Source organism: Acanthopagrus latus, chromosome 10 (genome assembly GCF_904848185.1).
Source record: "Acanthopagrus latus isolate v.2019 chromosome 10, fAcaLat1.1, whole genome shotgun sequence".
Taxonomy (NCBI): domain Eukaryota; kingdom Metazoa; phylum Chordata; class Actinopteri; order Spariformes; family Sparidae; genus Acanthopagrus; species Acanthopagrus latus.
Genome location: NC_051048.1, coordinates 15,862,681 through 15,884,878, shown reverse-complemented (window position 1 = coordinate 15,884,878; position 22,198 = coordinate 15,862,681). Strand labels below are relative to the sequence as shown.

The following is a 22,198-nucleotide window of genomic DNA, read 5'->3' as shown; positions in this document are numbered from 1 at the left end:
CTGTGACCACAACTGACACCACTGCAGGGTTTCAGCTTCCTCCTACCTTTTCAAAGTGAGTGGATGAGGCACCAGAACCATTGAGACACCAGACGATAAGAGTGTGCATCACGTTGTTGTTTCTAATTATCATGAAGGTAAGCCATGCACGCCATGGTAAATTAAATAGAACAGTTAAAAACCCCCTTGGTGTACTCTCTGTCCATCTTAGACCATCAGGTTTTGGTCAGACACATTTGTGCAGGGTCAGCAGGTCAAGTCAGTGGTTTTACTTTTAAAAATGTATATGTAAGCATAGAGGCAAAGGTAGCAAGTCCAGACAGAAGTGACAAGGAATTTTGGGGAGGGTTGACAGAATGGGAAAGGGAAAGGGTGAAGGCAGGTACATATTCAGGAGGCTGGAAAGGGGAGCACAAAGTTACATGAGACACACAGTGGAGTCAGGATACTGGGAGGAGTGGGATAGTATAGGGTTTGGTGGATGCATGGAGAACTCATGGATGCATGGAGAGCGTTGAATTTTATAGAAATGCAGGGGCCTCATTATTTTCTGTTCTTGTAATATTCTGCTGTTGCGACAAACATTTCCCTGACTGCAGGACGTTAAAGGATTTCTGATTCTGAATAGTCTTGTTACTCCTCTTTAAAAGTTGGAATGTTGTCTGTAGCTCAAAGTATGAGGGACAAGGAGAGGTTGAAAGCTGTTACAGCCATTTGATGAAATAAGTAACTCATGATATACAATAATGTTCTGTTAAGAAATGCCTTTGGCTTGTTTTATTCTGGTTCAAATTATGACGAAAACAAATGTAGCTACATGGATTAAAATCAAAAGATACTCTTAGAACTAGTATTGCTAGGTGTACAAGTGGTTAGCCATCTTATCGCTTCGTCGCTGTGGGGTGGTGTGGTTCCTGTAGTTGCCATGGTGACGTGACTGGCTCACAGAAGAAAGCCTTCAAAGCTCACCATTTCAGCGGCAAAGGACAATTAGCGTTGAAAAGTTAGATGGAGTCCCTTGCAGACCCACATCAGGAACAGGTACTGGTTCTACTGATACTGTATAGTCTGGTGTTGTCAGGTGGCTCTTAAAAGAGCCTTTGTGTTGTTGTGATCTCGACCGGCCAATGGCGATCCTTTTGGCGTGGATGGTGCAAAGACTAATGGACATTTTAATGGTTCATTTAGAAGTATAGAAAGTAAGACCCAGATCAGGAACCGGTACCCGGTTTCACACGCCTGAACTAATTGAACTTTTTTTTTCAGTTTTTATTAAAGAATTTCTTCTTTAATAAAGGTTGGCTAACCGGAGCACCCGGGGAAAACCACCTATAGCTCAGGCGTGTGTTTGATTCAGTCACAGTTCCTGAACATGAATCAGGCCAAACATAAGAACCATCTGTACCACTTCTTCTTTTTCTTCTTCTTGCTCAGGAGATCTTCCAGTTGGGACCTCAAGGAGCTTTCTTTCTCCTCCCAGTCCTGCTCCTTTTCCTGCAGCGTCTTCTTGAGATCCTCTGTGGCTTGAATGAGGGATGTCTTTTCCTGCTGCCACTCCATCTGATGACTCTCCAGCTTCTGCTCAACATTCCGTAAAGAAGCCACAAGGGTTTTGTTCTCGCATTTCTGCTCCTCCAGCTGAGCCTCATAGAGAGCTGCAGATTTCTCCATCTCCTCTATCAGGGGGATTTTCTCCTGCTGCCAGCAGAGGCGCTCAGTCTCCAGAAGATCCTCTGCCTTTTCCAGGGAGGCTGCGATCTTCCTGGTTTCCTCTCGTTGCTCCTCGAGCTGGGCTTGATGGGAAGCCTGAGATCTTTCCACAGCCTCCTTTGCTTCCTGTTGCATATCCTGAAGAGTCTTCTTGAAGCCTTCTGTGGCCTGAATGAGGGATTTCTTTTCCTCCTGCCACTCAACCTGATGACTCTCCAGCTTCTGCTCAACGTTTTTCAGAGCAGCCGCGAGGGTTTTGTTCTTGCATTTCTGCTCGTCCAGCTGAGCCTCATAGAGAGCTGCAGATTTCTCCATCTCCTCCAGCAATGAGAGTTTCTCCTGCAGCCAGCAGAGGCGCTCAGTCTCCAGAAGATCCTCTGCCTTTTTCAGGGCAGCTGCGATCTTCCTGGTTTCCTTTCTGTTCTGTCCTCCTTTCTGGACTCGATGGGAAGCCTGGGGTCTTTTCACAGGCTCCTCTTCTTCCTGTTGCATATCCTGCACAGTCTGCTTGCAGCCCTTGGTGGCCTGAATGAGGGATGTACTTTCCTTGTCCATCTGCTCCTCCATCTGATCCTCAACGAGAGGTTTGGATTCGTCCGTCTCGTCCAGCAGCCAGGTGTCTAGCTGCCAGCAGTGGCGCTCAATCTCCAGAGGAGTCCCTGTCTTTTTAATGGCAGAGGCGATCTTCTTGGTGTCCTCTTTCGGCTTGTCAGCTAGGATTTGATCCGAAGTCGTGGTACTTTCTAGAACCTTCTTAGTCTCTTTCTTCTTCTCGGCCATTTTTTCCCCACTCTGCTGGGCCTTTGTGTCCTCTTTGCTCACGCTTCTCTTTCTTCTCCTTCCCCGAGAGCGATCTCTCATCCTGCCTCCTTCTTCGGTACCGCAGTCTTTTCTGCTTTTCCTTCCTCTCATGGTGACGGTCTGGTTACAAATGAATCTATAAAGTCAGGTCCTACATTTATAGCATCTGAACATTCTAAAATTCATGACATCACCGGGGCTTTGTGCATTCTCCTTAGATTTTCTGCTTTGATGTTGTTCTTTCTGTTGCTATAGCAGAATGATTGTTTTGGTTTAAAAAATACTGATGGCAGGTACACACTACAGGATTTTTCAAACCTTCACAGATTAGGAGACCACACACTTGATGACAACAAAAGACAGATCACACTAGATCTCTCTCTGTTGATCTTATAATGTGTGGCGTTCTCCGTAGTGCACACCACACACTAACTAATTCTTCAGCAGAGTATCAGGTTCTTCAGGCTCAATATTACAAATCTCGCATGGTCAAACGTGACTTCAGTTTAAACAAACATGGTGGACGAAGCGGAAGATGCAGTGGTGGTTGTTTTAGGCTGAAAAAAACAAAAACAAAACAAAACAACTGTGGGAAAAGTCATGGAGAAGGCGAGAGTGTGGGCTGTATGCCTTACAGCACGAGTTGGAGGACACGATGTCATTTGCAAACATCAGATAATCGGGCCTTGGCTGGCATTGATCGTAAGGGGGAAATCGGGATGAAAATCATTCCGATTATCCTGTAGTGTGTACCGCCTTAAGTAGAGTGGGTCTGGGTAGCAGCAGAGCTCAGGTCAGTAGCTGTGCATCTGAAGAGCAGGAGGAGACTGCTTGAGCAAGTTGCCGGGAACTCTAACATGGACTACAACAAGAAGGCAGGGCAGATGAGAGGAGTTTCTCTGGAGGGTGGTCCGGATGCCTGTGACATAGACATGACTGATCTGGAGTGTTACAACTTAGGTGGGACCACTCTGGAGGTAAGCCAAGAGAACCCAACAACAGAAGGTCCACCAGGAGGCTGCACAGGTGCAGATAGGCAGTGGGCTGGGTAACTGATGTGCAGGCAAGAGGCTAATGGCCATTGGTACAGTGGCTACAGACTGGGAGCAGAAATTGGAAGATGCAGAGGAGTCTGGAATGACTGGTCTGGAAATCTGGAGGGCATCTGGGGGACGGATGGATAATGCCAATGGCAGCAAAGCTTCAGAAAAATGGGCTAAGTGGGAAACGAATCAGGATGCAGATGTGTCCTCCACCAGGTTGATGGCTCTGTTTTTAGACGTGTCGGCCTCACGCAGGAAAGATGTGGCTAAAGTTGCAAGGGAAGCAAATCACTCCTCTGCTGTCAATATAGTATGTACAGTATAAAAGTGCTGGAAACATCTTTACACTAAAGCATGCCATACTGTGGTAATGGAATCAATCAATATCAGCTGCTACGACTATGAAAGGCTGTATAACCATTACTTTTGAGTCAGCCAAGAAAAAACAAAAATACCACCTCCAGCATGTACCACCTTATACTAAGACAGAAAAAGGTTTCCCTGTGTGGAACCACCTCCATTTAGTTCACTGGTGATGATACAGTCATGGCCACAAGGCGGTGAATGAAAATTGCTTCTACACAGCTGTCTGAAATGGAAGGAAACATAAGGACAACTTACACAAAAATGTAAGATTTAAACATACAGACAACCTCAGAACCATCTGATAATCTGATGAGATCATTTTTGTTGCCTGATGTAACAGAAGTTGTGTGTATCTTTTACATTGGATGATGAGATTGAATTTGATAATCTTGCATAAAAGTTCTGATGTGTCATTTGTATGCAACAAAAAATTCTATTGTTCTTCTATTGGTGTTATTTTTATAAAATAACACCATCTGAAGAATGTCTTAACATTCTGCGTCAGCACGTTTTCTTCCTGAAAGCGTGTTTGTGGTCAGCTTGATGAACAGCATAAGCAACTTAAAAAACACCCCACCTCTTCGGTTGAAAGCACCCTGAAAGCACTGGAGCACAGTTCAGTTGCGGACATTGCACAGTTACAGCCACACGCGCCATGAAGAGCTTCACCTTGATAGCAGCTTTGACTCTCTGCAGCTTTAGTGAGTATTGCCATTATATTACCATTTACTTATTTAAACATTTATTTAAAGGAAATGTTCATGTTTCATGTTTGTTATCTGCTGTTTGTTTCAGGCTGGATCTCTGCCTCAGTCTCTCAGTCTCAGACTGTGGAGGCTCAGCCTGGTGAAGGAGTCACACTGTGGTGCAACAACACCTACAACAATGGTGCTGTGATATTCTGGTTCAGACTGGTCGACAGAACCGAGGTCAGCTGTGTCTCTGTCATGATCCATTCCAAAGAAGCTAAATACTGTGAAGGATTTCAAAATGGGAAATTTGAAATGAGAATCAGCAACAACACTGTCTCTCTCAAAATGCATTTTGTGGTTAAATCTGATGCAGGACTGTATTTCTGTGGATTTTACACTAGTGGAATTATCACTTTCAGTGTCACACGTTTAAATGTCAAAGGTAAGGTCATTCTAGTCTTTCCTTTTCATTAGTTGTTCATTTATATGTATTGTGTGTTTCCATAATTGTCTTATTACAACACAAAAAACAAAGTGGCTATTGAAACATTGACTAAATTTAATCAAGATGTAAATCCGTCAAAACGAAAAGGCTACTTTTATCCTTACTTTTTTTCTTTAAAAGGCGGCAATGAGCCACCTGGTGACGAGGACAGCGGAGATAAAAGTGAGATTCCATAAAGATTTCTTTCATTTTGCAGATTATTAAATTTTTGTAGGTGAAAAAGTTTGACTTGAAATTAGATTCCAACTTAATGATCTCTCTTGTAGGAGAGTCTGGAGGAATAGCAATGCTGACGAGTGTGATCGTGGGTGCTCTGACTTTTGTCCTTGTACTGGTCATCATCGGTCTGGTTGTGAAAGTCAGGAAACTTCAGACAGGTACTTCAGGAGAATGTTTTATTTTCACTTGATTGTTTTTACAAATTCTGGGTAAAATCTGAGTCAGTATGATGAAACACTACAAAACTGCTTTGTGCCCTTGTCTCTATCATTCAGCTGCCACTGAAGAAAATAATCCACAACAGTGTGAGGTGAATCAAGTTCTTTTCTTTACTGTCACATGTCTTCACATGTTGAAGATCAAAATCCCTCCAAGTCATGATCCTGCTTTACTAACAAAATCTTCTGTGTGACATGTGTAACTGTGTACTGTCTACAGAATCTGCTCTCTGATCAGCTGAAGGATGCAGCTGTGAGATTTTACCCGACATCAGTAAGAAGCAGGAGGCCTGCATCAGAGAGAGAAGTGGAAACTCATATCATTTATACTGCCAGCAGACAGACTCAGAAGGGTTCAGAGTTCAACTGATGCTTTTATCATATTAAATCTGCTGTTGTGTTCTTTGTTGGGTGGGAGGAGTTAACGTTTTATTATTGCAAGAAGGTCAAATAACCAAATGACTAAATCGCTGACTTTTGCTTGTGCTTGTCTTATCGTTTCTCGCTAGTTTTGTCTGACCTTGGTCACTGTCCAGATCGAGCATAGTTAGATAGAGGTCTGCAGCAGTGGAGGAGTGAGTGAGGTTCACCTCACTTGTTTGACAGGAAGAGGCAGCGCAGTGTGGTCTGAGCACAACTGAAGGGAAGACCGCGAGGTCTGTTAGATCAACGCACTGTGGAAATGAAGTCTGAAATAAATGAACTGGACATTTCAACTGTTACATGCGTGAATTAAAAAAAATAAAAGCTATTTTAATGTATTTGCTTGTTGTGCTTGTGAATATTTATGACACCCACATGCCTTTTGTTGGACCTTGCACTGTGTTGAAAGTCTGAATCAGGGATCACATCTGTATCTTCACATTTCTGGCAGACTGACACCCATCTGTCACACTTGTGAAAAGCTGACTAGTCAGAATGACACTTTACAATTATAATCACAGTGATATGTACTTGATAATCTCAATGCATATGTAAAAAATGTCACATTACTTTTGACTTCAACTCAGTTAAAATGATTTAAAAATACAAGGAATTTAGTTACTACGATCATCTGAAGTGCTTTTCAACAGCCTCACAGTTGCTGGCTGTTAACATGAGGGGAACTGCCATGTTGTTTCAATATGGGTATTAGAGAGCATTTTTAAGCAGTCTGTCCCACAAGGCAGGCGTATCAGTTGCAGCAGTTCACACAGTTGACAGAAATACATGTGTGAACAAAGAAAAAAGAGAGAGAGGTTCAAACTCAGGCTCCTCTCTCACCCACAAAAAGTTGAACCATCAAGGCTTGAACTGGGTGTGAATGTCAGATCTGCGGTTTAAGAGAGAGAGAGAGAAAAAGTTGGACACAGATCCCCTTCATCTGAGGTCAGAAAGTCATCGTGGGGACCATCCAACAAGCATGTCTGATGGACAACACATCTTCACACTGTTTTAGGTCAAATAACTCAGTGGTCTCCTGGGTCAGAGTCCTGTGTTTGTGTTACCCATTCATCCACCTCGTTCTCCACCCTTCTGTATACAGTATACAGTTTGCTCTTAATACCACGTCACCTGACTTCCTTCTTTGCTACAGTAATAATCACTATGGCCACATACAGGAGCACAGGCCCTGTCACACTTCACATCCTTACTCAACAAGAATTTTGTTCTCCTTTGTCTCCATTGTCTGTCTGAGTGAAAAATAAAGTCACCACCACAGGAAGACTTCAGCCACAAACATCACACAACCTCCTGTTCTCAAAGACAACGAGTGACACAACTACGTATGGCCTCTATTTCAATCTCTGCTTCACACACACTTATTTGGGTACCTTACTTTCAAAGCAACATCAACCTTCAGACACCAGATTCTGCTCTGATCCAGAGCTGTTTACCGACAGGAGGAGAGCTCAGAGATTACTTTTCAACTTTGAGGAATAAAGTATGGATTTATCCGTTGATACTGTTTATCAACCTGACTGTAGCAGCTATCCTCTATGTTGTCTGCTGAATGGAGCTGGAGGAGGAACTAGAGTCAGTGAGTGCTGAGTTCAGGGAAGGACCTAGATGAAAACACACACCCTCGCCACTGCCCACTTATTTACAGCTAATGTGCTGTGAAGCACATTAGCTGTATTAAAGGAACACCCACTTGACATTTGATGGAGGAGGGAACTGTAAAGACACTGATGATTGTTGAATATCCATATAGGGGAGGCTGCTGGGAGGTGGGAGGGGTGATGTAAATTTATTCAAATTAAAATGTTGAAAATGTTTCCATATGCCTGTGTTTTTAATTATTTGAGTGGAAGCACTCATTTTATTTTCATTCTTAAGTCATCCTTATTGTATGTTGACAGAGTTAGTTTTTTAAATTTTTTTTTAAGGGCTTAACTTCAGCTCTGGCTGTGTGTGTGTGCGTATGTGGGCTTGCAACAAGTTTTGTGCCCCCTCCCCCCGTTATTTTCCACTGAGGTCATAAACAGTTAGACTGGCCTTCACTTCTCAGTATTGAAACCACAGGCGACAAAAGCTGCACAACTTTCACACTGACACTTAAGTGTGTTCTCTTAAAACCTGAAGATATTTCTGATAGATTTTGATGATTATGTGCTTCAGTAGAAGTCTTTGAAAAAAGGTTTTAAATACTGTGCTATGTATGTTTCAAAGGCTTAACTGGAGTCAGTCTCTAACACAACTAACATTGTTTAGGCCCTAATGCCAGATAAACAAAAGGAGCTGAGTCTTGAAGAAGTTGATACAGCAAGGACTTATCAAACTGAGCAGCCTTGAAAACATAACTGAGAGAGCCTGAATGAAAGCACAGCCCCAAAAAGGTGTCATCCTGTTGGTGCCACTTTTTGTCAGAGAGTGTATTCCAGCTGTGATGGCCAACACTTCTGACTTAAGTCACTGCAATGTGTTGTCTTCTGCCAATCAGCGTGTCAGGCCCCTTGGGTTCCCTATAGCCAGTCCATCCTGGTGAAAACATCATTGCTTAGATAAACATACAAAGTCATGCTCTCTAGGAAGCATTCGCTGGCTTAGACCTGATAAAGCAACATATAGTACGGTGGGCCTTGGTTCTGAAAGGTGTAGAAGGAGGAGACCTCAGGTGAGCAGCTGTGCAACTGGAAAACAGATGGAGGCTGCTTGAGGAAGTGGTCAGGGAACTCTGAGGTGGACGACAACCAGTAGGGAGGGCAGATTCTCTTGAGGGTGGTCTGGATGCCTGTTTCATAAACAGGACTGATCTGGAGGGTAGCCGAGAAAACCAATAAACAGAAGATCCAGCAAGAGCCTGCACAGGGGAGACAGGAAGTGTGGTAGGTAACTAAAGTGCAGGCCAGAGAGTAGTGGACCAGAGGCTAGCTCAATGGGAGACAGGCCTGTGGCTGACGATACAGAGGCTCCACACTGGGAGCAGAAATTGGAGGATGTAGAGGAGCCTGAAATGTCTACTGGCGGTTGGTCGGAAAACCTGAGAGGACCTGGGGTACAGATGGAGAATGGTAACGGCAGCAAAGAATTACAAAAATAAGGACATTGGAATCAAATCAGGATGCAGATACATCCTCCACCAGCAGAGTCTGGAGGTTAATGGCTTTGTTTTTAAGATGTGTCGGCCTCGCCCTGGAAAAATGTGGCACTTTCCAGCATATTCAGGAGAAAAGTCTGTCTATGGTTGAAGGAACTGTCAAATTTTTAAGATGCAAGGGAAGCAAACCACTCAACTGCTCTCAATATGGCATGTATAAAAGTGTTGGAAACAAGGATCTTTGCAGTAAAGCATGCCATACTGTCTTAGTAGAAATAATGAGGATCAACTACTACTATTAAACACTGTATAACCGCTATTTTCAAAATATCTAGTAAATCTGAAACTAAAATCACTATCTTTAGTCAGCCTGGCAAAAACACCTCCAATACTATCTCCAGCATGTACCACCTTAAAAGACAAAAAATGTTTCCCTGTGCAGAACACTCCATTTGGTTCACTGGTGATGATACAGTCATGAAGACAAGGGGGTAAATTGCTTCTACACAACTGTATAAAAAGGAAGGAAATATAAGGACAACCTGAGAAACATCTGATGGTCGAGATCATTTTTATTGCTTTGGTTACACAAAAATTGTTTGCATTTCTGATATTGGATGATGGGATTAGATTTGAAATTCTTATATAATCATACATTGTATTGTAAAAATAACACCATCGGAAGAATAACGGAACATTCTGCGTCAACTCTTTTGTTCCTGGCAGCAGGTTTGTGGTCAGTTTGATGAACAGGTTAAGGAACTTAAGACACACCCCACCTCTTTGCATTAAAAGCACCCTGACTGGAGCACAGCTCAGTTGCGGACATTGCAGAGTAACAGCAACACGCGCCATGAAGAACTTCACTTTGATAGCAGCTTTGAGTCTCTGCAGCATTAGTGAGTATTGGGAATTAATAACTGTTCACTTATTTAAACATTTATCCAAAGGAAAATGTTCATGTTCCTTTTTTTTGTTATCTGCTTTTGTTTCAGGCTTTATCTCTGCCTCAGTCTCTCAGTATCAGACTGTGGAGGCTCAGCCTGGTGAAGAAGTCACACTGCAGTGCAACAACATTTCAGATTATGATACTCAAACATTCTGGTCCAGACTGGTCAACAGAACCAAGATCAGCTGCATTGTTGTTAAGTTGAATTATGGAAGCAACGTTACAGCCTGTGATGGATATGAAAAAAGGAAATTTGAAGTGAAATCCAACATGTCCACTGTCTTTCTCAACATCAAAAACGTGGATTCATCTGACTCTGGACTGTATTACTGTGGATTTTTCAGAAATGGCATTCCAGTTTTGACTCCCATACGTTTAAAGGTTAATGGTAAGATTACTGTCTTTTTCTCTTTCGTTCTCTCTGTTCAGTTCGCTCTTTTCTGCTTATATTGTACAATTTTTTTTATTGTCTGAAAACAACATCCTGTATGCAAGAAAGTCTTTTTTTTTCTTTGTTTCTTTTTCATTTTGGTGGACATCTGTCAAAACAAAATCAAAACAAAGGTTGTCTTTATTTTATTAAAGGCAGCGATGAGCCACATGATGATGGCAGGGAGGGTGAAAGTAAGAGTAAGAGTAAGTTTTCAATTATTTCCAGGTCAAATAGTTGAGCTACATTCAGTTAGTAATGCTGAGCCTATATTAACTTTCTTGTAGTCGACTCTGACGGAATAGCAATGCTGACAAGTGTGATCCTGGGTGCTTTGACTGTTGTCCTCGTACTGGTCATTGTTGGTCTGGTTGTGAAAGTCAGGAAACTTCAGACAGGTACTTTTTCAGTTACTGTCTCCGTCTTGTTTCAAGTGGAAATCATGTTAACTTTTGTCAGTATGCTGGAAAACTGACCAAATGTTTTCTTTGTGTCACATAGCTGTTAAGGAAGACCAGAATCCAGAACAAAGAGAGGTGATTCCACTTTTGATACTTTTGTTGACTGTATATTGTTTGATAGAGCCGAACCGAAAAACAGTCAGAACTGTATTCTATCAGACCACATTGGCTTGTGTATTTGTATGTAGGTAGTGTATATTTTCATCTATGAGGTCTATATATCAGATGATTAGTCCAGATATTACCAAATTATATTTGAAGTCCACTAGAGAGCACTAAGAAGTTTATTTTTGGCGAGTAAAATATCCCACTAAGTAAACGTATTTGTCACAATCCTTTAAAGGAACACTGAGAAAAAATTTGAAGCAATTCATATGTATTAGTCACTTATTATTGGCCATATGTGAGCAGACTGTGGCACGATGTGAAGATTATACCTTCCACCTCTCTCTTGGTTGCCTATACAAGCCTGTGGATGATTTGTTTAAACAGTTTAATGCTGGTGGACTCTGGATTCATGTGTGAATGACTTTGGTCGATTTTCTGCAAGTCCAAGGGATAAGTCTTTATTGATGTTTTCACGTGTCTCGTCTCAGTTCCCCTCTCTGATCCATTAACAAAGACCAACAGTAGCTGACATTAGTTTAGCAATGGCACAGCAAAGGTTCTCCTTAAAGTATGAATTTAAAGGAGTCTTACTAAGAATATTGTACCATTTGTAACTTAAGGTCACTTAGAAGGGGTTATATTTGATTTATCATATTAAGACTGTTAATACTGTTTTCACAGAATGTGGGCCGTGATGATGACGTGAACTACGCAGCAGTGACAATTCGACCGAAAGCAAAAAGAAGAGAGCAGGAGCTAAATGTTATCTATGCTTCAACCAGATAGACTCAGGAGGCAACTGCTGACGCTCTATTATATGAAAATTCTTTCAGCTTTTGTATGCCATGTTGGTGACAGCAGTTATCATTCTAGCCAAACTCTTTTCTTACGCAATAAAGATCATGTGTTCATCCATTTGTAAGTGTCTTCCTGCCACTAGTATGTTTTGATGGAGGAGCCAGTAAGGACAATGATGACTGCCCCAACTGTCTTATAGAGAGCATTAGATGAGGGTCTGCAACAGTGGAGCAGTGAGTGAAGCACACGTCACTTGTTTGACAGGAAGAGACAGCACAGTGTGGTCTGAGCACAAGTGAGGTGAAAATCTTGCAGCCTATTAGATTAAAGACCTGTCAGTTTCCTCTTGGATTTACAATATTCTCTAAATGATATCTTAAATATACTCAATACTGTACTATATTGTAGTCTACACATTCTACAAAGCAGTGTAACCTTTATCATCACAGTAACGAGGGCAAACACTAGTGTCAGTTTGGCTTGAAATAAACCCGCAGACCGAGCTACCCCAAGCTGCTCTCAATATTTCATCCTGCCAGAACTAACGCACACATTCTCACTGGTAAGAACTAATATCATCCTGTTTGAGTTCAAAATAGTGCCAGGAATTAACAGCTCAGCTTGACGTCATCACTGGTCTTCAGTCAAACATTCTCCTCATGGTATTTTAAGACGCCTCTCAGCTATCAGACACAATCAAGTTATGTGCCCAAGCTGTTTGAATCTTTGTTCCTCTTTTAAGTGTGTACGTCTGTGTATAGAAGTGTGTGACCTTGAGCCTAAATGTTTGAATCAGCACTCATGTTCCTGACACCATTCTAGGGTTTCTGCTTTCAGACTGATTGAGACATCAGAGGATAAGAGTGTGTATCAATATGATGTTTTCATTGTCATAGAAGTGAGCCATGTAGTACATATTAAATGAAATAGAACAGCCACTCCTCTTCTGCTGTACTCTCTGCCCATCTTAGACCATCAGGCTCTGTGTGGACACATTCATGTATGAGTCAAGGAGTCTGTACGAAGCAGCAAATGGAAGGACACAAAGGCAGACAACCTGGCAGACAGTGTCAGCAGGTCAAGGCAGTGGTTTTACATGTAAAAGTTGATATATAAGCTTACAGGCAAAGACAGCAAGTCCAGACAGAAGTGACAAGGAATCTCTGGGATTAACAGGAATGGGAAAGGGAAAAGGGTGCAGGCAGGTTCATATTCAAGATGGAAAGCAGAGCACAAAGTAACACGAGACTCAGATTTGGGGATATTGGTGCATGTGAGAGTCGGGATACTGGGAGGGGCGCAAAAGTCTGGGAGCATCAGGGAATGCAGAGGACTCTTGGAATGGGATTGTGGTCGAGAGTGGGAGAATCAGCACAACAGGACTGAGGCAGCCGTTGTAACAGTGCCACTTCATCAAGGGGTTGGGTCCGGACATCGCTTCAAGTCACTAGGAATGCCAGAATGTCAAGTAGGGTGGGCCTTGGTTCTGAAAGATGTAGAAGCAGGAGACCACAGGTGGGCAGCTGTGCAACTGGAAAGCAGGAGGAGGCTGCAGGGAACTCTGAGGTGGACTACAACCAGTAGGCAGGGCAGATGGGTGGAAATTCTCTGGAGGGTAGTCTGCCTGTGACATGAACAGGACTGATCTGGAGGGTAGCCACTTAGATGGGACCATTCTGGAGGGTAGTGAAAACCAAACAACAGGAGATCCAGAAGGAGCCTGCAAAGAGGGAGACAGGCAGCAGGCTAAGTAACTGAGGTGCAGGCTGGAGGGTAGAGGACCAGTGGCGAGCCAAATGAGAGGAAGGTGAGAGGAGATGATACTGAGGCTAGCTAAATGGGAGACAGGCCTGTGGCTGATGATGCAGAGGTTACAGACTGGGAGCAGAAATTGGAAGATGCAGAGGAGTCTGAAATGTCTACTGACAGTTGGCAGTAAAACCTGAGGGGACCTGGGGTACAGATGGAGAATGGTAACAGCAGCAAAGCATCACAAAACTAACAGAGTTGGAATCAAATCAGGATGCAGATAGGTCCTCCACCAGCAGAGTCTGCAAGGTTGATGGCTTTTCTAATTAGATGTGTCGGCCTCACAACATCAACTACTACTATTAAACTCTCTATAAGCTCTACTTTTTAAAAATCTAGTTAATTCTGTAATTAAAATCACTATCTTAAATCAGCCTAGCAAAAACACCTCCGATACCATCTCCAGTATTTACCACCTTATAAGACAAGGAAAGGTTTTCCTCTGTCTGAAATGGAAGGAAAAATAAGGAAATCCTACGAACCAACTGATGATCAGCATAATTTTATTGCTTTGGTCAAACAAAAATTGTGTGTCTTTTTTATTTTGGATGACTAGATTAGATTTGACATTCTTATATAATCTTACATTGTATAATAGAAATACCACCATCAGAAGAATAACGTAACATTCTGCATCAATGCTTTTCTTCCTAACAGCAGGTTTGTGGTCAGTTTGATGAACAGGATAAGGAACTTAAGACACACCCCACCTCTTTGCATTAAAAGCACCCTGACTGGAGCACAGCTCAGTCGCGGTAATTGCAGAGTAACAGCAACACGCGCCATGAAGAACTTCACTTTGATAGCAGCTTTGAGTCTCAGCAGCATTAGTGAGTATTGGGAATTAATAACTGTTCACTTATTTAAACATTTATCCAAAGGAAAATGTTCATGTTCCTTTTTTTGTTATCTGCTTTTGTTTCAGGCTGGATCTCTGCCTCAGTCTCTCAGTATCAGACTGTGGAGGCTCAGCCTGGTGAAGAAGTCACACTGCAGTGCAACAACATTTCAGATTATGATACTCAAACATTCTGGTCCAGACTGGTCAACAGAACCGAGATCAGCTGCATTGTTGTTAAGTTGAAGTATAGCAGCAACGTTAAAGTCTGTGATGGATATGAAAAAAGGAAATTTGAAGTGAAAGCCAACATCTCCACTGTCTTTCTCAACATCAAAAAAGTGGATTCATCTGACTCTGGACTGTATTACTGTGGATTTTTCAGAAATGGCATTCCAGTTTTGACTCCCATACGTTTAAAGGTTAATGGTAAGATTACTGTCTTTTTCTCTTTCAGTTATCACTGTTCTGTTTCCTCTTTTTTTGCTTATATTGTACAATAATTGCATCTATTTTCTGAAAACAACATCCTGTATGCAAGAAAGTCTTTTTTTTAAATAATTCTGATGTAAATCTGTCAAAACTAAATCAAGACAACGTTTATCTTTATTTTGTTAAAGGCAGCGATGAGCCACATGATGATGGCAGGGAGGGTAAAAGTAAGATTCTCCTAAAGATTTCTTTCATTGTCCAAGTTGTCAATTATTTTCAGGTCAAATAGTTCACCTAGATTCAGTAAGTAATGATGAGCCCATATTAACTTTCTTGTAGAACAGTCTGATGGAATAGCAAAGCTGAAATGTGTGATCCTGGGTGCTCTGACTGTTGTCGTCATTGGTCTGTTTGTGAAAGTCCTGAAACTTCAGACAGGTACTTTTTCAGTTACTGACTCCAACTTGTTTCCTGTGGAAATGATTTTAACTTTTGTCAGTATGCTGGAAAACTGACCAGATGTTTTCTTTGTGTCACATAGCTGTTAAGGAAGACCAGAATACAGAGAGAAGAGGAGAGGTGAACACAATTTTGTCAATTACTTTTACATATTGTTTGAATCTTATTGTCTACTTTCTTTTCAGTTTTATGCTGCTCACGGTTGGATTGCATTCTGTGTACTTAGTAACTAGTTTATTTATTACTTTACCATTATTTATTACTTTTGTATTCCTTTCTCACTTTGTTTTACTACTGTTGCAAGACAATTTCCCTCGGAATAGATAAAGTCTTCTTGAATCTTGAATCTTGAATCTTGATAGAGCCAAACTGAAAAAGAGCTAGAACTGTATTGTGTCAGCTCACATTGGCTTTTCCCTGACAAATTTGTGTATTTCTATATATGTAGGCTACTGTATATATTTGCATCTATGAGGCCTATAAATAGGTTGATGAGTTCAGAAATTATGTTTCTGTCCCACTTGAGAACACTAACAAGTTTAATTTTGGCCTATAAAATGTCCCACTCAGTGAACATGTTTTTCACAATCCTTTAAAGGAGCTCTGAGTAACAATTTGAAGAAATGTACATGTATCAGTCAGGTTTTATGGGCCTATAGTGAGCAGATTTTAGCATGATTTGAAATTAGGACCTTCCCTGTCTCTCTTGGTTGCCTATACAAGCCTGTGTATGATTTGTTTAAGTTGTTTAATGCTTCTGGACTGTAGATTTATGTGTGAAGGACTTGAGATGATTTTCTGTCAGTCCAAACGATGTGTCTTTATTCACATTCTCAAGTGCCTTGTCTCAGTTCCCCTCTCCCCCCAGTTAACAGAGAGCAACAGTAGCTGACATTAGATTAGAAATAGGTGTTTGCAACATTAACCACCAGCTTCCAGCACAACACAGAGCCTCTTTAATGTATGCTGTTTGACATGTGTAACTGTGTACTGTCTACAGAATCTGATCTCTGATCAGCTGAAGGATGCAGCCCTGAGTTTTACCCATCATCAGTAAGAAGCAGGAGGCCTGCGTCAGAGAGAGAAGTGGAGACTCGAGTCATTTATGCTGCCAGCAGACAGACTCATAGGGGTTCAGAGTTCAACTGATGCTTTTATCATGTTAAACCTGCTGTTGTGTTCTTTGTTGGGTGGGAGGGGTTAACATTTTAGTGTTGTAAAAAGTTCAAATAACCAAATGACTAAATAGCTGACTTTTCGAGTGCTTTTACTATCATGTCCTCCTGGTTTTGTCTGACCTTGTGACTGTCCAGATGGACTATTGTTAGATAGAGGGATACAGCAACAGAGGAGTGAGTGAGGCTCACCTCACTTGCTTGACAGGAAGAGGCTGCACAGTGTGGTCTGAGGGAAAAAACCATGAGGTCTGTTAGATCAACACGTTGTGGGAATGATGTCTGAACTAAAGCAGTTACTGTTTTTGAAAGGTTAAGGTTAGGGTTAACATCAATGTGGAGACATTTCAACTGTCAAACGCTTGAATTGAAAAATAAAATCTATTTTTAAAAGACTGGTCATTGTTGTGGTTGTGAATATTTACATGCTTTCCAGCAGCTCCACAGTAGCCGGCTGTTAACATGAGAGGAATTGCCATGATGGTTCAATATGGGTCTTAGAGAGCATTTTCATCAGGCAGTCTGTCCTACAAGGCATGCATAGTGTTGCAGCAGTTGTTCACACAACTGACAGAGATAGATGTGTGAACAATGAAAAAAGAGAGAGGTTCAAACTCAGGCTCCTCCCTCAACCACAATAGGTTGAACCATCAAGGCTTGAACTGGGTGTGAATGTCAGATCTGCAGTTTAAGAAAGAGAGAGAAAAAGTTGGACACAGATCCCCTTCATCTGATGTCAGAAAGTCATCAGGGGGACCATCCAACAAGTATGTCTGATGGACACATCTTCACACGTTGACGTTACGTAGTGTCAGGTCAGATAACTCACACTTTATTCAGTTTGAGTTATCTATTTGACCCAGGACAGCATCAGTGGTCTCCTGGGTCAGAGTCCTGTGTTTGCGTTACCTATTCATCCACCTCGTTTTCCACCCTACAGTATGCAGTGCACAGTTTGCTCTTAATACCACGTCACCTGACTTCCTCCTTTGCTACAGTAATCATCACTATGGCCACATAAGCTGCTTTCAACTGATATGATCAATTTTCTGATGAGCACAGGCCCTGTCACACTTCACATCCTTACTCAACATAATACAAATCAGCAGAAATAACAAGCAGCCAGCATGCATACTGTAGCCATGGTGGAAACACATACAGCACTACTGTCACAGTGATTCTCTGAACTTCACTAGACTCAGATTGATGGATATTAATGGATGTGGGCGTCAGGATACTGGGAGGAAAGAGTGGAAAGATGGAGAATGGTAACGGTGGCAAACCATCACATAAATAAGGAAGTTGGAATCAAATCAGGATGCAGGTAGGTCCTACATCAGCAGAGTCTGCAAGGTTAATGGCTCTGTTTTTAGATGTGTCTGCCTCACCCTGGAATGTTTTTCTCTAGCACATTCAGAAGAAAAGTGTGTCTGTGCTTGAAAGAACTGTCAAATTTTTAAGCTGCAAGGGAGGCAAACCACTCGTCTGCTGTCAATATGGCATGTATAAAAGTGTTGGAAACAAGGATCTTTACAGTGAAGCATGCTATGCAGTGTTAGAGGGAATAATCTATATCAACTACTACTATTAAACACTATTTAACCACTACTTCTAAAAAATTCAATTAATCATAAATTAAAATCACTATCTTAAATCAGCCTTGCAAAAAACACCTCCAATACCACCTCCAGCATGTACCACTTTATGAGACAGAAACTGTTTTCCTGTGCAGAATGCTTCATTTAGTTCACTGGTGAAGGTACAGTCGTGACCACAAGGGTGTAAATGAAAATTGCTTCTACATAACTGTCTGAAACGGAAGGACAAATGTGGACAACCTCAGAAACAAACCATTTTTTTTTTGTATTGTTAATATTGGATGATGGGATTACATTTGACATTCTTATATGATCTTACATTGTATTGTAAAAATAACACCATCAGAAGAATAACGTAACATTCTGCGTCAACACTTTTCTTCCTGACAGCAGGTTTGTGGTCAGTTTGATGAACAGGTTAAGGAACTTAAGACACACCCCGCCTCTTTGCCTTAAAAGCACCCTGACTGGAGCACAGTTCAGTTGCGGATATAGCAGAGTAACAGCAACACGCGCCATGAAGAACTTCACTTTGATAGCAGCTTTGAGTCTCTGCAGCATTAGTGAGTATTGGGAATGAATTACTGTTCATTTATTTAAACATTTATCCAAATTAAAATGTTCACACTCCTTTTTTTGTTATCTGCTTTTGTTTCAGGCTGGATCTCTGCCTCAGTCTCTCAGTATCAAACTGTGGAGGCTCAGCCTGGTGAAGAAGTCACACTGCAGTGCAACAACATTTCAAAATATGATACTCAAACATTCTGGTCCAGACTGGTCAACAGAACCAAAATCAGCTGCGTTGTTGTCATCTATAGATATGGAGGCAAAGTTAAAGTCTGTGATGGATATGAAGAAGGGAAATTTGAAATGAAATTCAACATCTCCACTGTCTTTCTCAACATCAAAAAAGTGGATTCATCTGACTCTGGACTGTATTACTGTGGATTTATAATAGGCACTCCAGTTTTAACCCCCATACATTTAAAAGTTAATGGTAAGATTACCGTCTCTTTCTCTTTTAGTTATCGCTGTTCTATTTCCTCTTTTTTGCTTATATTGTACAATAATTGTATTTGTTTTATTCTTTTTTTAAATAATTCTGATGTAAATCTGTCAAAACTAAATCAAGACAATGTTTATCTTTATTTTGTTAAAGGCAGCGATGAGCCACATGATGATGACAGGGAGGGTAAAAGTAAGATTCTCCTAAAGATTTCTTTCATTGTCCAAGTTGTCAATTATTTTCAGGTCAAATAGTTCACCTAGATTCAGTAAGTGATGATGAGCCCATATTAACTTTCTTGTAGAACAGTCTGATGGAATAGCAATGCTGACATGTGTGATCCTGGGTGCTCTGACTGTTGTCCTTGTACTGGTCGTCATTGGTCTGGTTGTGAAAGTCAGGAAACTTCAGACAGGTACTTTTTCAGTTACTGACTCCATCTTCTTTACTGTGGAAATGATTTTAACTTTTGTCAGTATGCTGGAAAACTGACCATATTGTTCTTTGTGTCACATAGCTGTTGAGAAAGACCAGAATCCAGAACAAAGAGAGGTGAATACAATTTCAGTACTTGTGTTTGCTGTATATTGTTTGATAGAGCCGAACCGAAAAACAGAACAGAACTGTATTGTATCAGACCACAATGGCTTGTGCATTTGTATATAGGTAGTGTATATATTTGCATCTATGAGGTCTATATATGACCTAATTAGTCCAGGAATTGTCAAATTATGTTTTAGGTCGCCTCGAGAGCACTAACAACTTTATTTTGGAGTGTCCCGCTCAGTAAATGTATTTGTCACAATCCTTTGAAGGAGCTCTGAGTAACAATTTGAAGCAATTTACATGTATTAGTCACTTTTGATTGGCCATATGTGAGCAAATTGTAACATCATGTGAAAATTATACCTTCCATGTCGCTCTTGGTTGCCTATACAAGACTGTGGATGATTTTTTTTAAACTGTTTAATGCTGCTGGACTCTGGATTTATGTGTGAACAACTTTGGTTGATTTTCTGCCAGTCCAAAGGATAAGTCTTTATTCACGTACTCAAGTGCCTCGTCTCAGTTCCCCTCTCTGATCCATTAACAGAGAGCAACAGTAGCTGACGTTAGTTTAGAAATGGTGTTTTCAACATTAACGATCAGCTTCCAGCACAACAAATGTTCTCCTTAAATTATGAATTTAAGGTAGTCTTACTAAGAACATTGTACCATTTGGAACTAAAATTCATTTAGAAGGGGTTATATTTGAGGGAATTAAGTTCCTCTAAGTCACCATATTAAGACTGTTAAAACTCTTTTCACAGAATGTGGGCCATGATGATGACGTGAACTACGCAGCAGTGACAATTCGACCGAAAGCAAAAAGAAGAGAGCAGGAGCTAAATGTTATCTATGCTTCAACCAGATAGACTCAGGAGGCAACTGGAACTGATGCCTCTATTATATGAAAATGCTTTCAGCTTTTGTATGACATGTTGGTGACAGCCGTTACCATTCTAGCCGAGCTGTTTTGTTATGCAATAAAGATCATGTGTTCATCCATTTGTAAGTGTCTTCCTATCACTGGCATGTTTTGATGGAGGAGCCAGTAAGGACGATGATGACTGCCCAGGTTGTTTTATCGTGAGAGATAAATTCAGGTCTCTGACAGTGGAGGAGTGAGTGAAGCACACATCACTAGTTTGACAGGAAGAGACAGCACAGTGTGGTCTGAGCACAACGGAGGGGAAAATCTCGAGGCCTGTTAGATTAAAGCTTTCTAATAAAAGAGTCTGAAATGAAGCAACGAATTCTGAATGAGAAAAAACCCTAGTCTCTAGAGCTGTGTAGAAGTTATACAGAAAATCAATCTAAAAACTGGATATTCTAACTATGATAGTATAGCATGAAAATATGTGCTATGACTCTGAATTAAAAACAGACTGTATTAAAGTAAAATTCATTCAGCAAAAGACAAGGAAGAGGGTCTGATCCTCTTCCTGATCCCAGCACAAGACAAGGACGAGGGCCTACCAAGGGTGGACTGGCACATGGGGACACCAGGGATTTCCCTGGTGGGCCGGGCCATGAGAAAAAGAAAAAGAAAGGGGGAAAAAAGTCTATCACAACAGCCAACAGCATTGAGGTCTGCTAGGGGGCTGGCTCGGGCGGCTATTGTTGTGATAGGCTATACCTGTGTTCACGTATCACTGCCTGTGCTGATAGCCAATCACATGTCGTCCATGTGGGTAAGTCCCACCCATTTCCTCAGGCTGTTGCAGCTGTCACTTGTCAATCACACTGCGCAAACGGTGCACAGTATCTTGGTGGATTGAGAGCCAGCGCTGTCTGGGCAGATGGAGCAAAATGGCATGCCCAAAAACGTAAAAGGCGGTGTTGAAAAGTTTAGGGATAAAAAAAAAAAAAAAAAAGGAAGTTGCAGCAGCAAATAAGAAAATTACGGACCGATTTGGTGGTCGTTCGGGTTTAGCCATCACCACCAGACAAGAATCTGATGATGTTGGCCATATAGGCCAGCATGTATCTTCCAGAGGGGACTCCAGAGTGAACTGTGACACCCAGATTGTCAACATCAACCACTTCAACCCAGCCTCCTCCATAAGCACTGACTGACTGACTGACTGACTGACAAAGACCATAAAAAGGTAAAGACAGGAAAGGTTCTTGAGTAGAGTGAACCAAGTGAATGTCCAAGCTGGTAGGCTTGCCAGGATTTTTCACATTTCAGGTTTTTAGTTTTCAAATGTCAGTTTGCTATTTTCACTTTAGTTTTCATTTTCATAAATGTTCTGGGTTAAGTCTTTACATACTATATAGTTAGCTTTGTTGTTTATCTATTTTTAAATGACATTTTTATTGAAATGGGCTTATTGTTGTATTTATGTTGCCCTCCAGTGGTTTACTCATGGTATAGACAGTCAGTGTCATTCAGTTCTAACAGCCTGGCAAATTGGCCGGCCAAATTTTATTGTATCAATGACCTGTTTGCATTAAAATCACTGCATGCTGTAAAATCACTCTACTGCTGTAATTATTTTACCATAGGCTACTTAAG

General features: G+C 41.4%; 4 protein-coding genes across 16 annotated transcripts in view; all 4 read left to right on the top strand.

Annotated features, from left to right (window-relative positions):
- LOC119027489 overlaps positions 1 to 6,315 on the top strand; it is a 61,724-nt gene extending 55,409 nt beyond the window's left edge. Inside the window, exons 1-8 of one of the 10 annotated variants that reach the window (XM_037112733.1) lie at positions 2,866 to 4,183; positions 4,513 to 4,621; positions 4,716 to 5,054; positions 5,205 to 5,279; positions 5,384 to 5,494; positions 5,612 to 5,646; positions 5,775 to 5,907; positions 6,064 to 6,315. In XM_037112733.1, coding sequence (XP_036968628.1) covers positions 4,576 to 4,621; positions 4,716 to 5,054; positions 5,205 to 5,279; positions 5,384 to 5,494; positions 5,612 to 5,646; positions 5,775 to 5,907; positions 6,064 to 6,101 — 777 coding nt within the window. In that variant the 5' untranslated portion in view covers positions 2,866 to 4,183; positions 4,513 to 4,575 and the 3' untranslated portion in view covers positions 6,102 to 6,315. Of the gene's footprint in view, positions 1 to 2,865; positions 4,622 to 4,715; positions 5,055 to 5,204; positions 5,280 to 5,383; positions 5,495 to 5,611; positions 5,647 to 5,774; positions 5,966 to 6,063 lie in introns of those variants that run through there. The other 9 variants (XM_037112734.1, XR_005077389.1, XR_005077388.1 and 6 more) reach the window with 9 other exon arrangements.
- Positions 6,316 to 9,883: 3,568 nt separating this feature from the next.
- On the top strand, positions 9,884 to 11,937 carry LOC119027498. 4 transcript variants are annotated; one of them, XM_037112759.1, is made up of 6 exons: positions 9,884 to 9,973; positions 10,070 to 10,411; positions 10,609 to 10,647; positions 10,741 to 10,851; positions 10,955 to 10,989; positions 11,704 to 11,937. In XM_037112759.1, exons 1-6 carry the CDS (start codon positions 9,928 to 9,930, stop codon positions 11,806 to 11,808), a joined length of 678 nt encoding a protein of 225 aa, XP_036968654.1. In that variant the 5' UTR covers positions 9,884 to 9,927; the 3' UTR covers positions 11,809 to 11,937. The 4 variants fall into 4 exon arrangements, with proteins under 4 accessions (XP_036968654.1, XP_036968653.1, XP_036968652.1 ...); XM_037112758.1 differs by having other exon boundaries at positions 10,609 to 10,653; XM_037112757.1 differs by having other exon boundaries at positions 10,609 to 10,659.
- A 2,370-nt stretch (positions 11,938 to 14,307) lies between these two features.
- Positions 14,308 to 16,932, top strand: LOC119027508. Its single transcript, XM_037112772.1, has 6 exons — positions 14,308 to 14,459; positions 14,555 to 14,896; positions 15,088 to 15,126; positions 15,239 to 15,337; positions 15,441 to 15,478; positions 16,359 to 16,932. The coding sequence occupies exons 1-6, from the start codon at positions 14,414 to 14,416 to the stop codon at positions 16,413 to 16,415; spliced, it is 621 nt and encodes a 206-aa protein (XP_036968667.1). The 5' UTR covers positions 14,308 to 14,413; the 3' UTR covers positions 16,416 to 16,932.
- Positions 16,933 to 18,416: 1,484 nt separating this feature from the next.
- On the top strand, positions 18,417 to 21,252 carry LOC119027491. The gene is made up of 6 exons (XM_037112738.1): positions 18,417 to 18,694; positions 18,790 to 19,128; positions 19,291 to 19,329; positions 19,442 to 19,552; positions 19,655 to 19,689; positions 20,448 to 21,252. The coding sequence occupies exons 1-6, from the start codon at positions 18,541 to 18,543 to the stop codon at positions 20,550 to 20,552; spliced, it is 783 nt and encodes a 260-aa protein (XP_036968633.1). The 5' UTR covers positions 18,417 to 18,540; the 3' UTR covers positions 20,553 to 21,252.
- Positions 21,253 to 22,198: the final 946 nt, after the last annotated feature.

What these genes read in the sequence shown, in the direction of transcription:
- LOC119027498 (XM_037112757.1), top strand. Translation starts at nt 9,928, where the DNA reads ATGAAGAACTTCACTTTGATAGCAGCTTTGAGTCTCTGCAGCATTA. An exon ending in TTTGAGTCTCTGCAGCATTA is followed by an intron (nt 9,974 to 10,069) that starts GTGAGTATTGGG and finishes CTTTTGTTTCAG; the next exon opens with GCTTTATCTCTGCCTCAGTC. An exon ending in GGGTGAAAGTAAGAGTAAGA is followed by an intron (nt 10,660 to 10,740) that starts GTAAGTTTTCAA and finishes ACTTTCTTGTAG; the next exon opens with TCGACTCTGACGGAATAGCA.
- LOC119027508 (XM_037112772.1), top strand. Translation starts at nt 14,414, where the DNA reads ATGAAGAACTTCACTTTGATAGCAGCTTTGAGTCTCAGCAGCATTA. An exon ending in TGATGGCAGGGAGGGTAAAA is followed by an intron (nt 15,127 to 15,238) that starts GTAAGATTCTCC and finishes ACTTTCTTGTAG; the next exon opens with AACAGTCTGATGGAATAGCA. An exon ending in ATACAGAGAGAAGAGGAGAG is followed by an intron (nt 15,479 to 16,358) that starts GTGAACACAATT and finishes TACTGTCTACAG; the next exon opens with AATCTGATCTCTGATCAGCT.
- LOC119027491 (XM_037112738.1), top strand. Translation starts at nt 18,541, where the DNA reads ATGAACAGGTTAAGGAACTTAAGACACACCCCGCCTCTTTGCCTTAAA. An exon ending in TTTGAGTCTCTGCAGCATTA is followed by an intron (nt 18,695 to 18,789) that starts GTGAGTATTGGG and finishes CTTTTGTTTCAG; the next exon opens with GCTGGATCTCTGCCTCAGTC. An exon ending in CATACATTTAAAAGTTAATG is followed by an intron (nt 19,129 to 19,290) that starts GTAAGATTACCG and finishes ATTTTGTTAAAG; the next exon opens with GCAGCGATGAGCCACATGAT.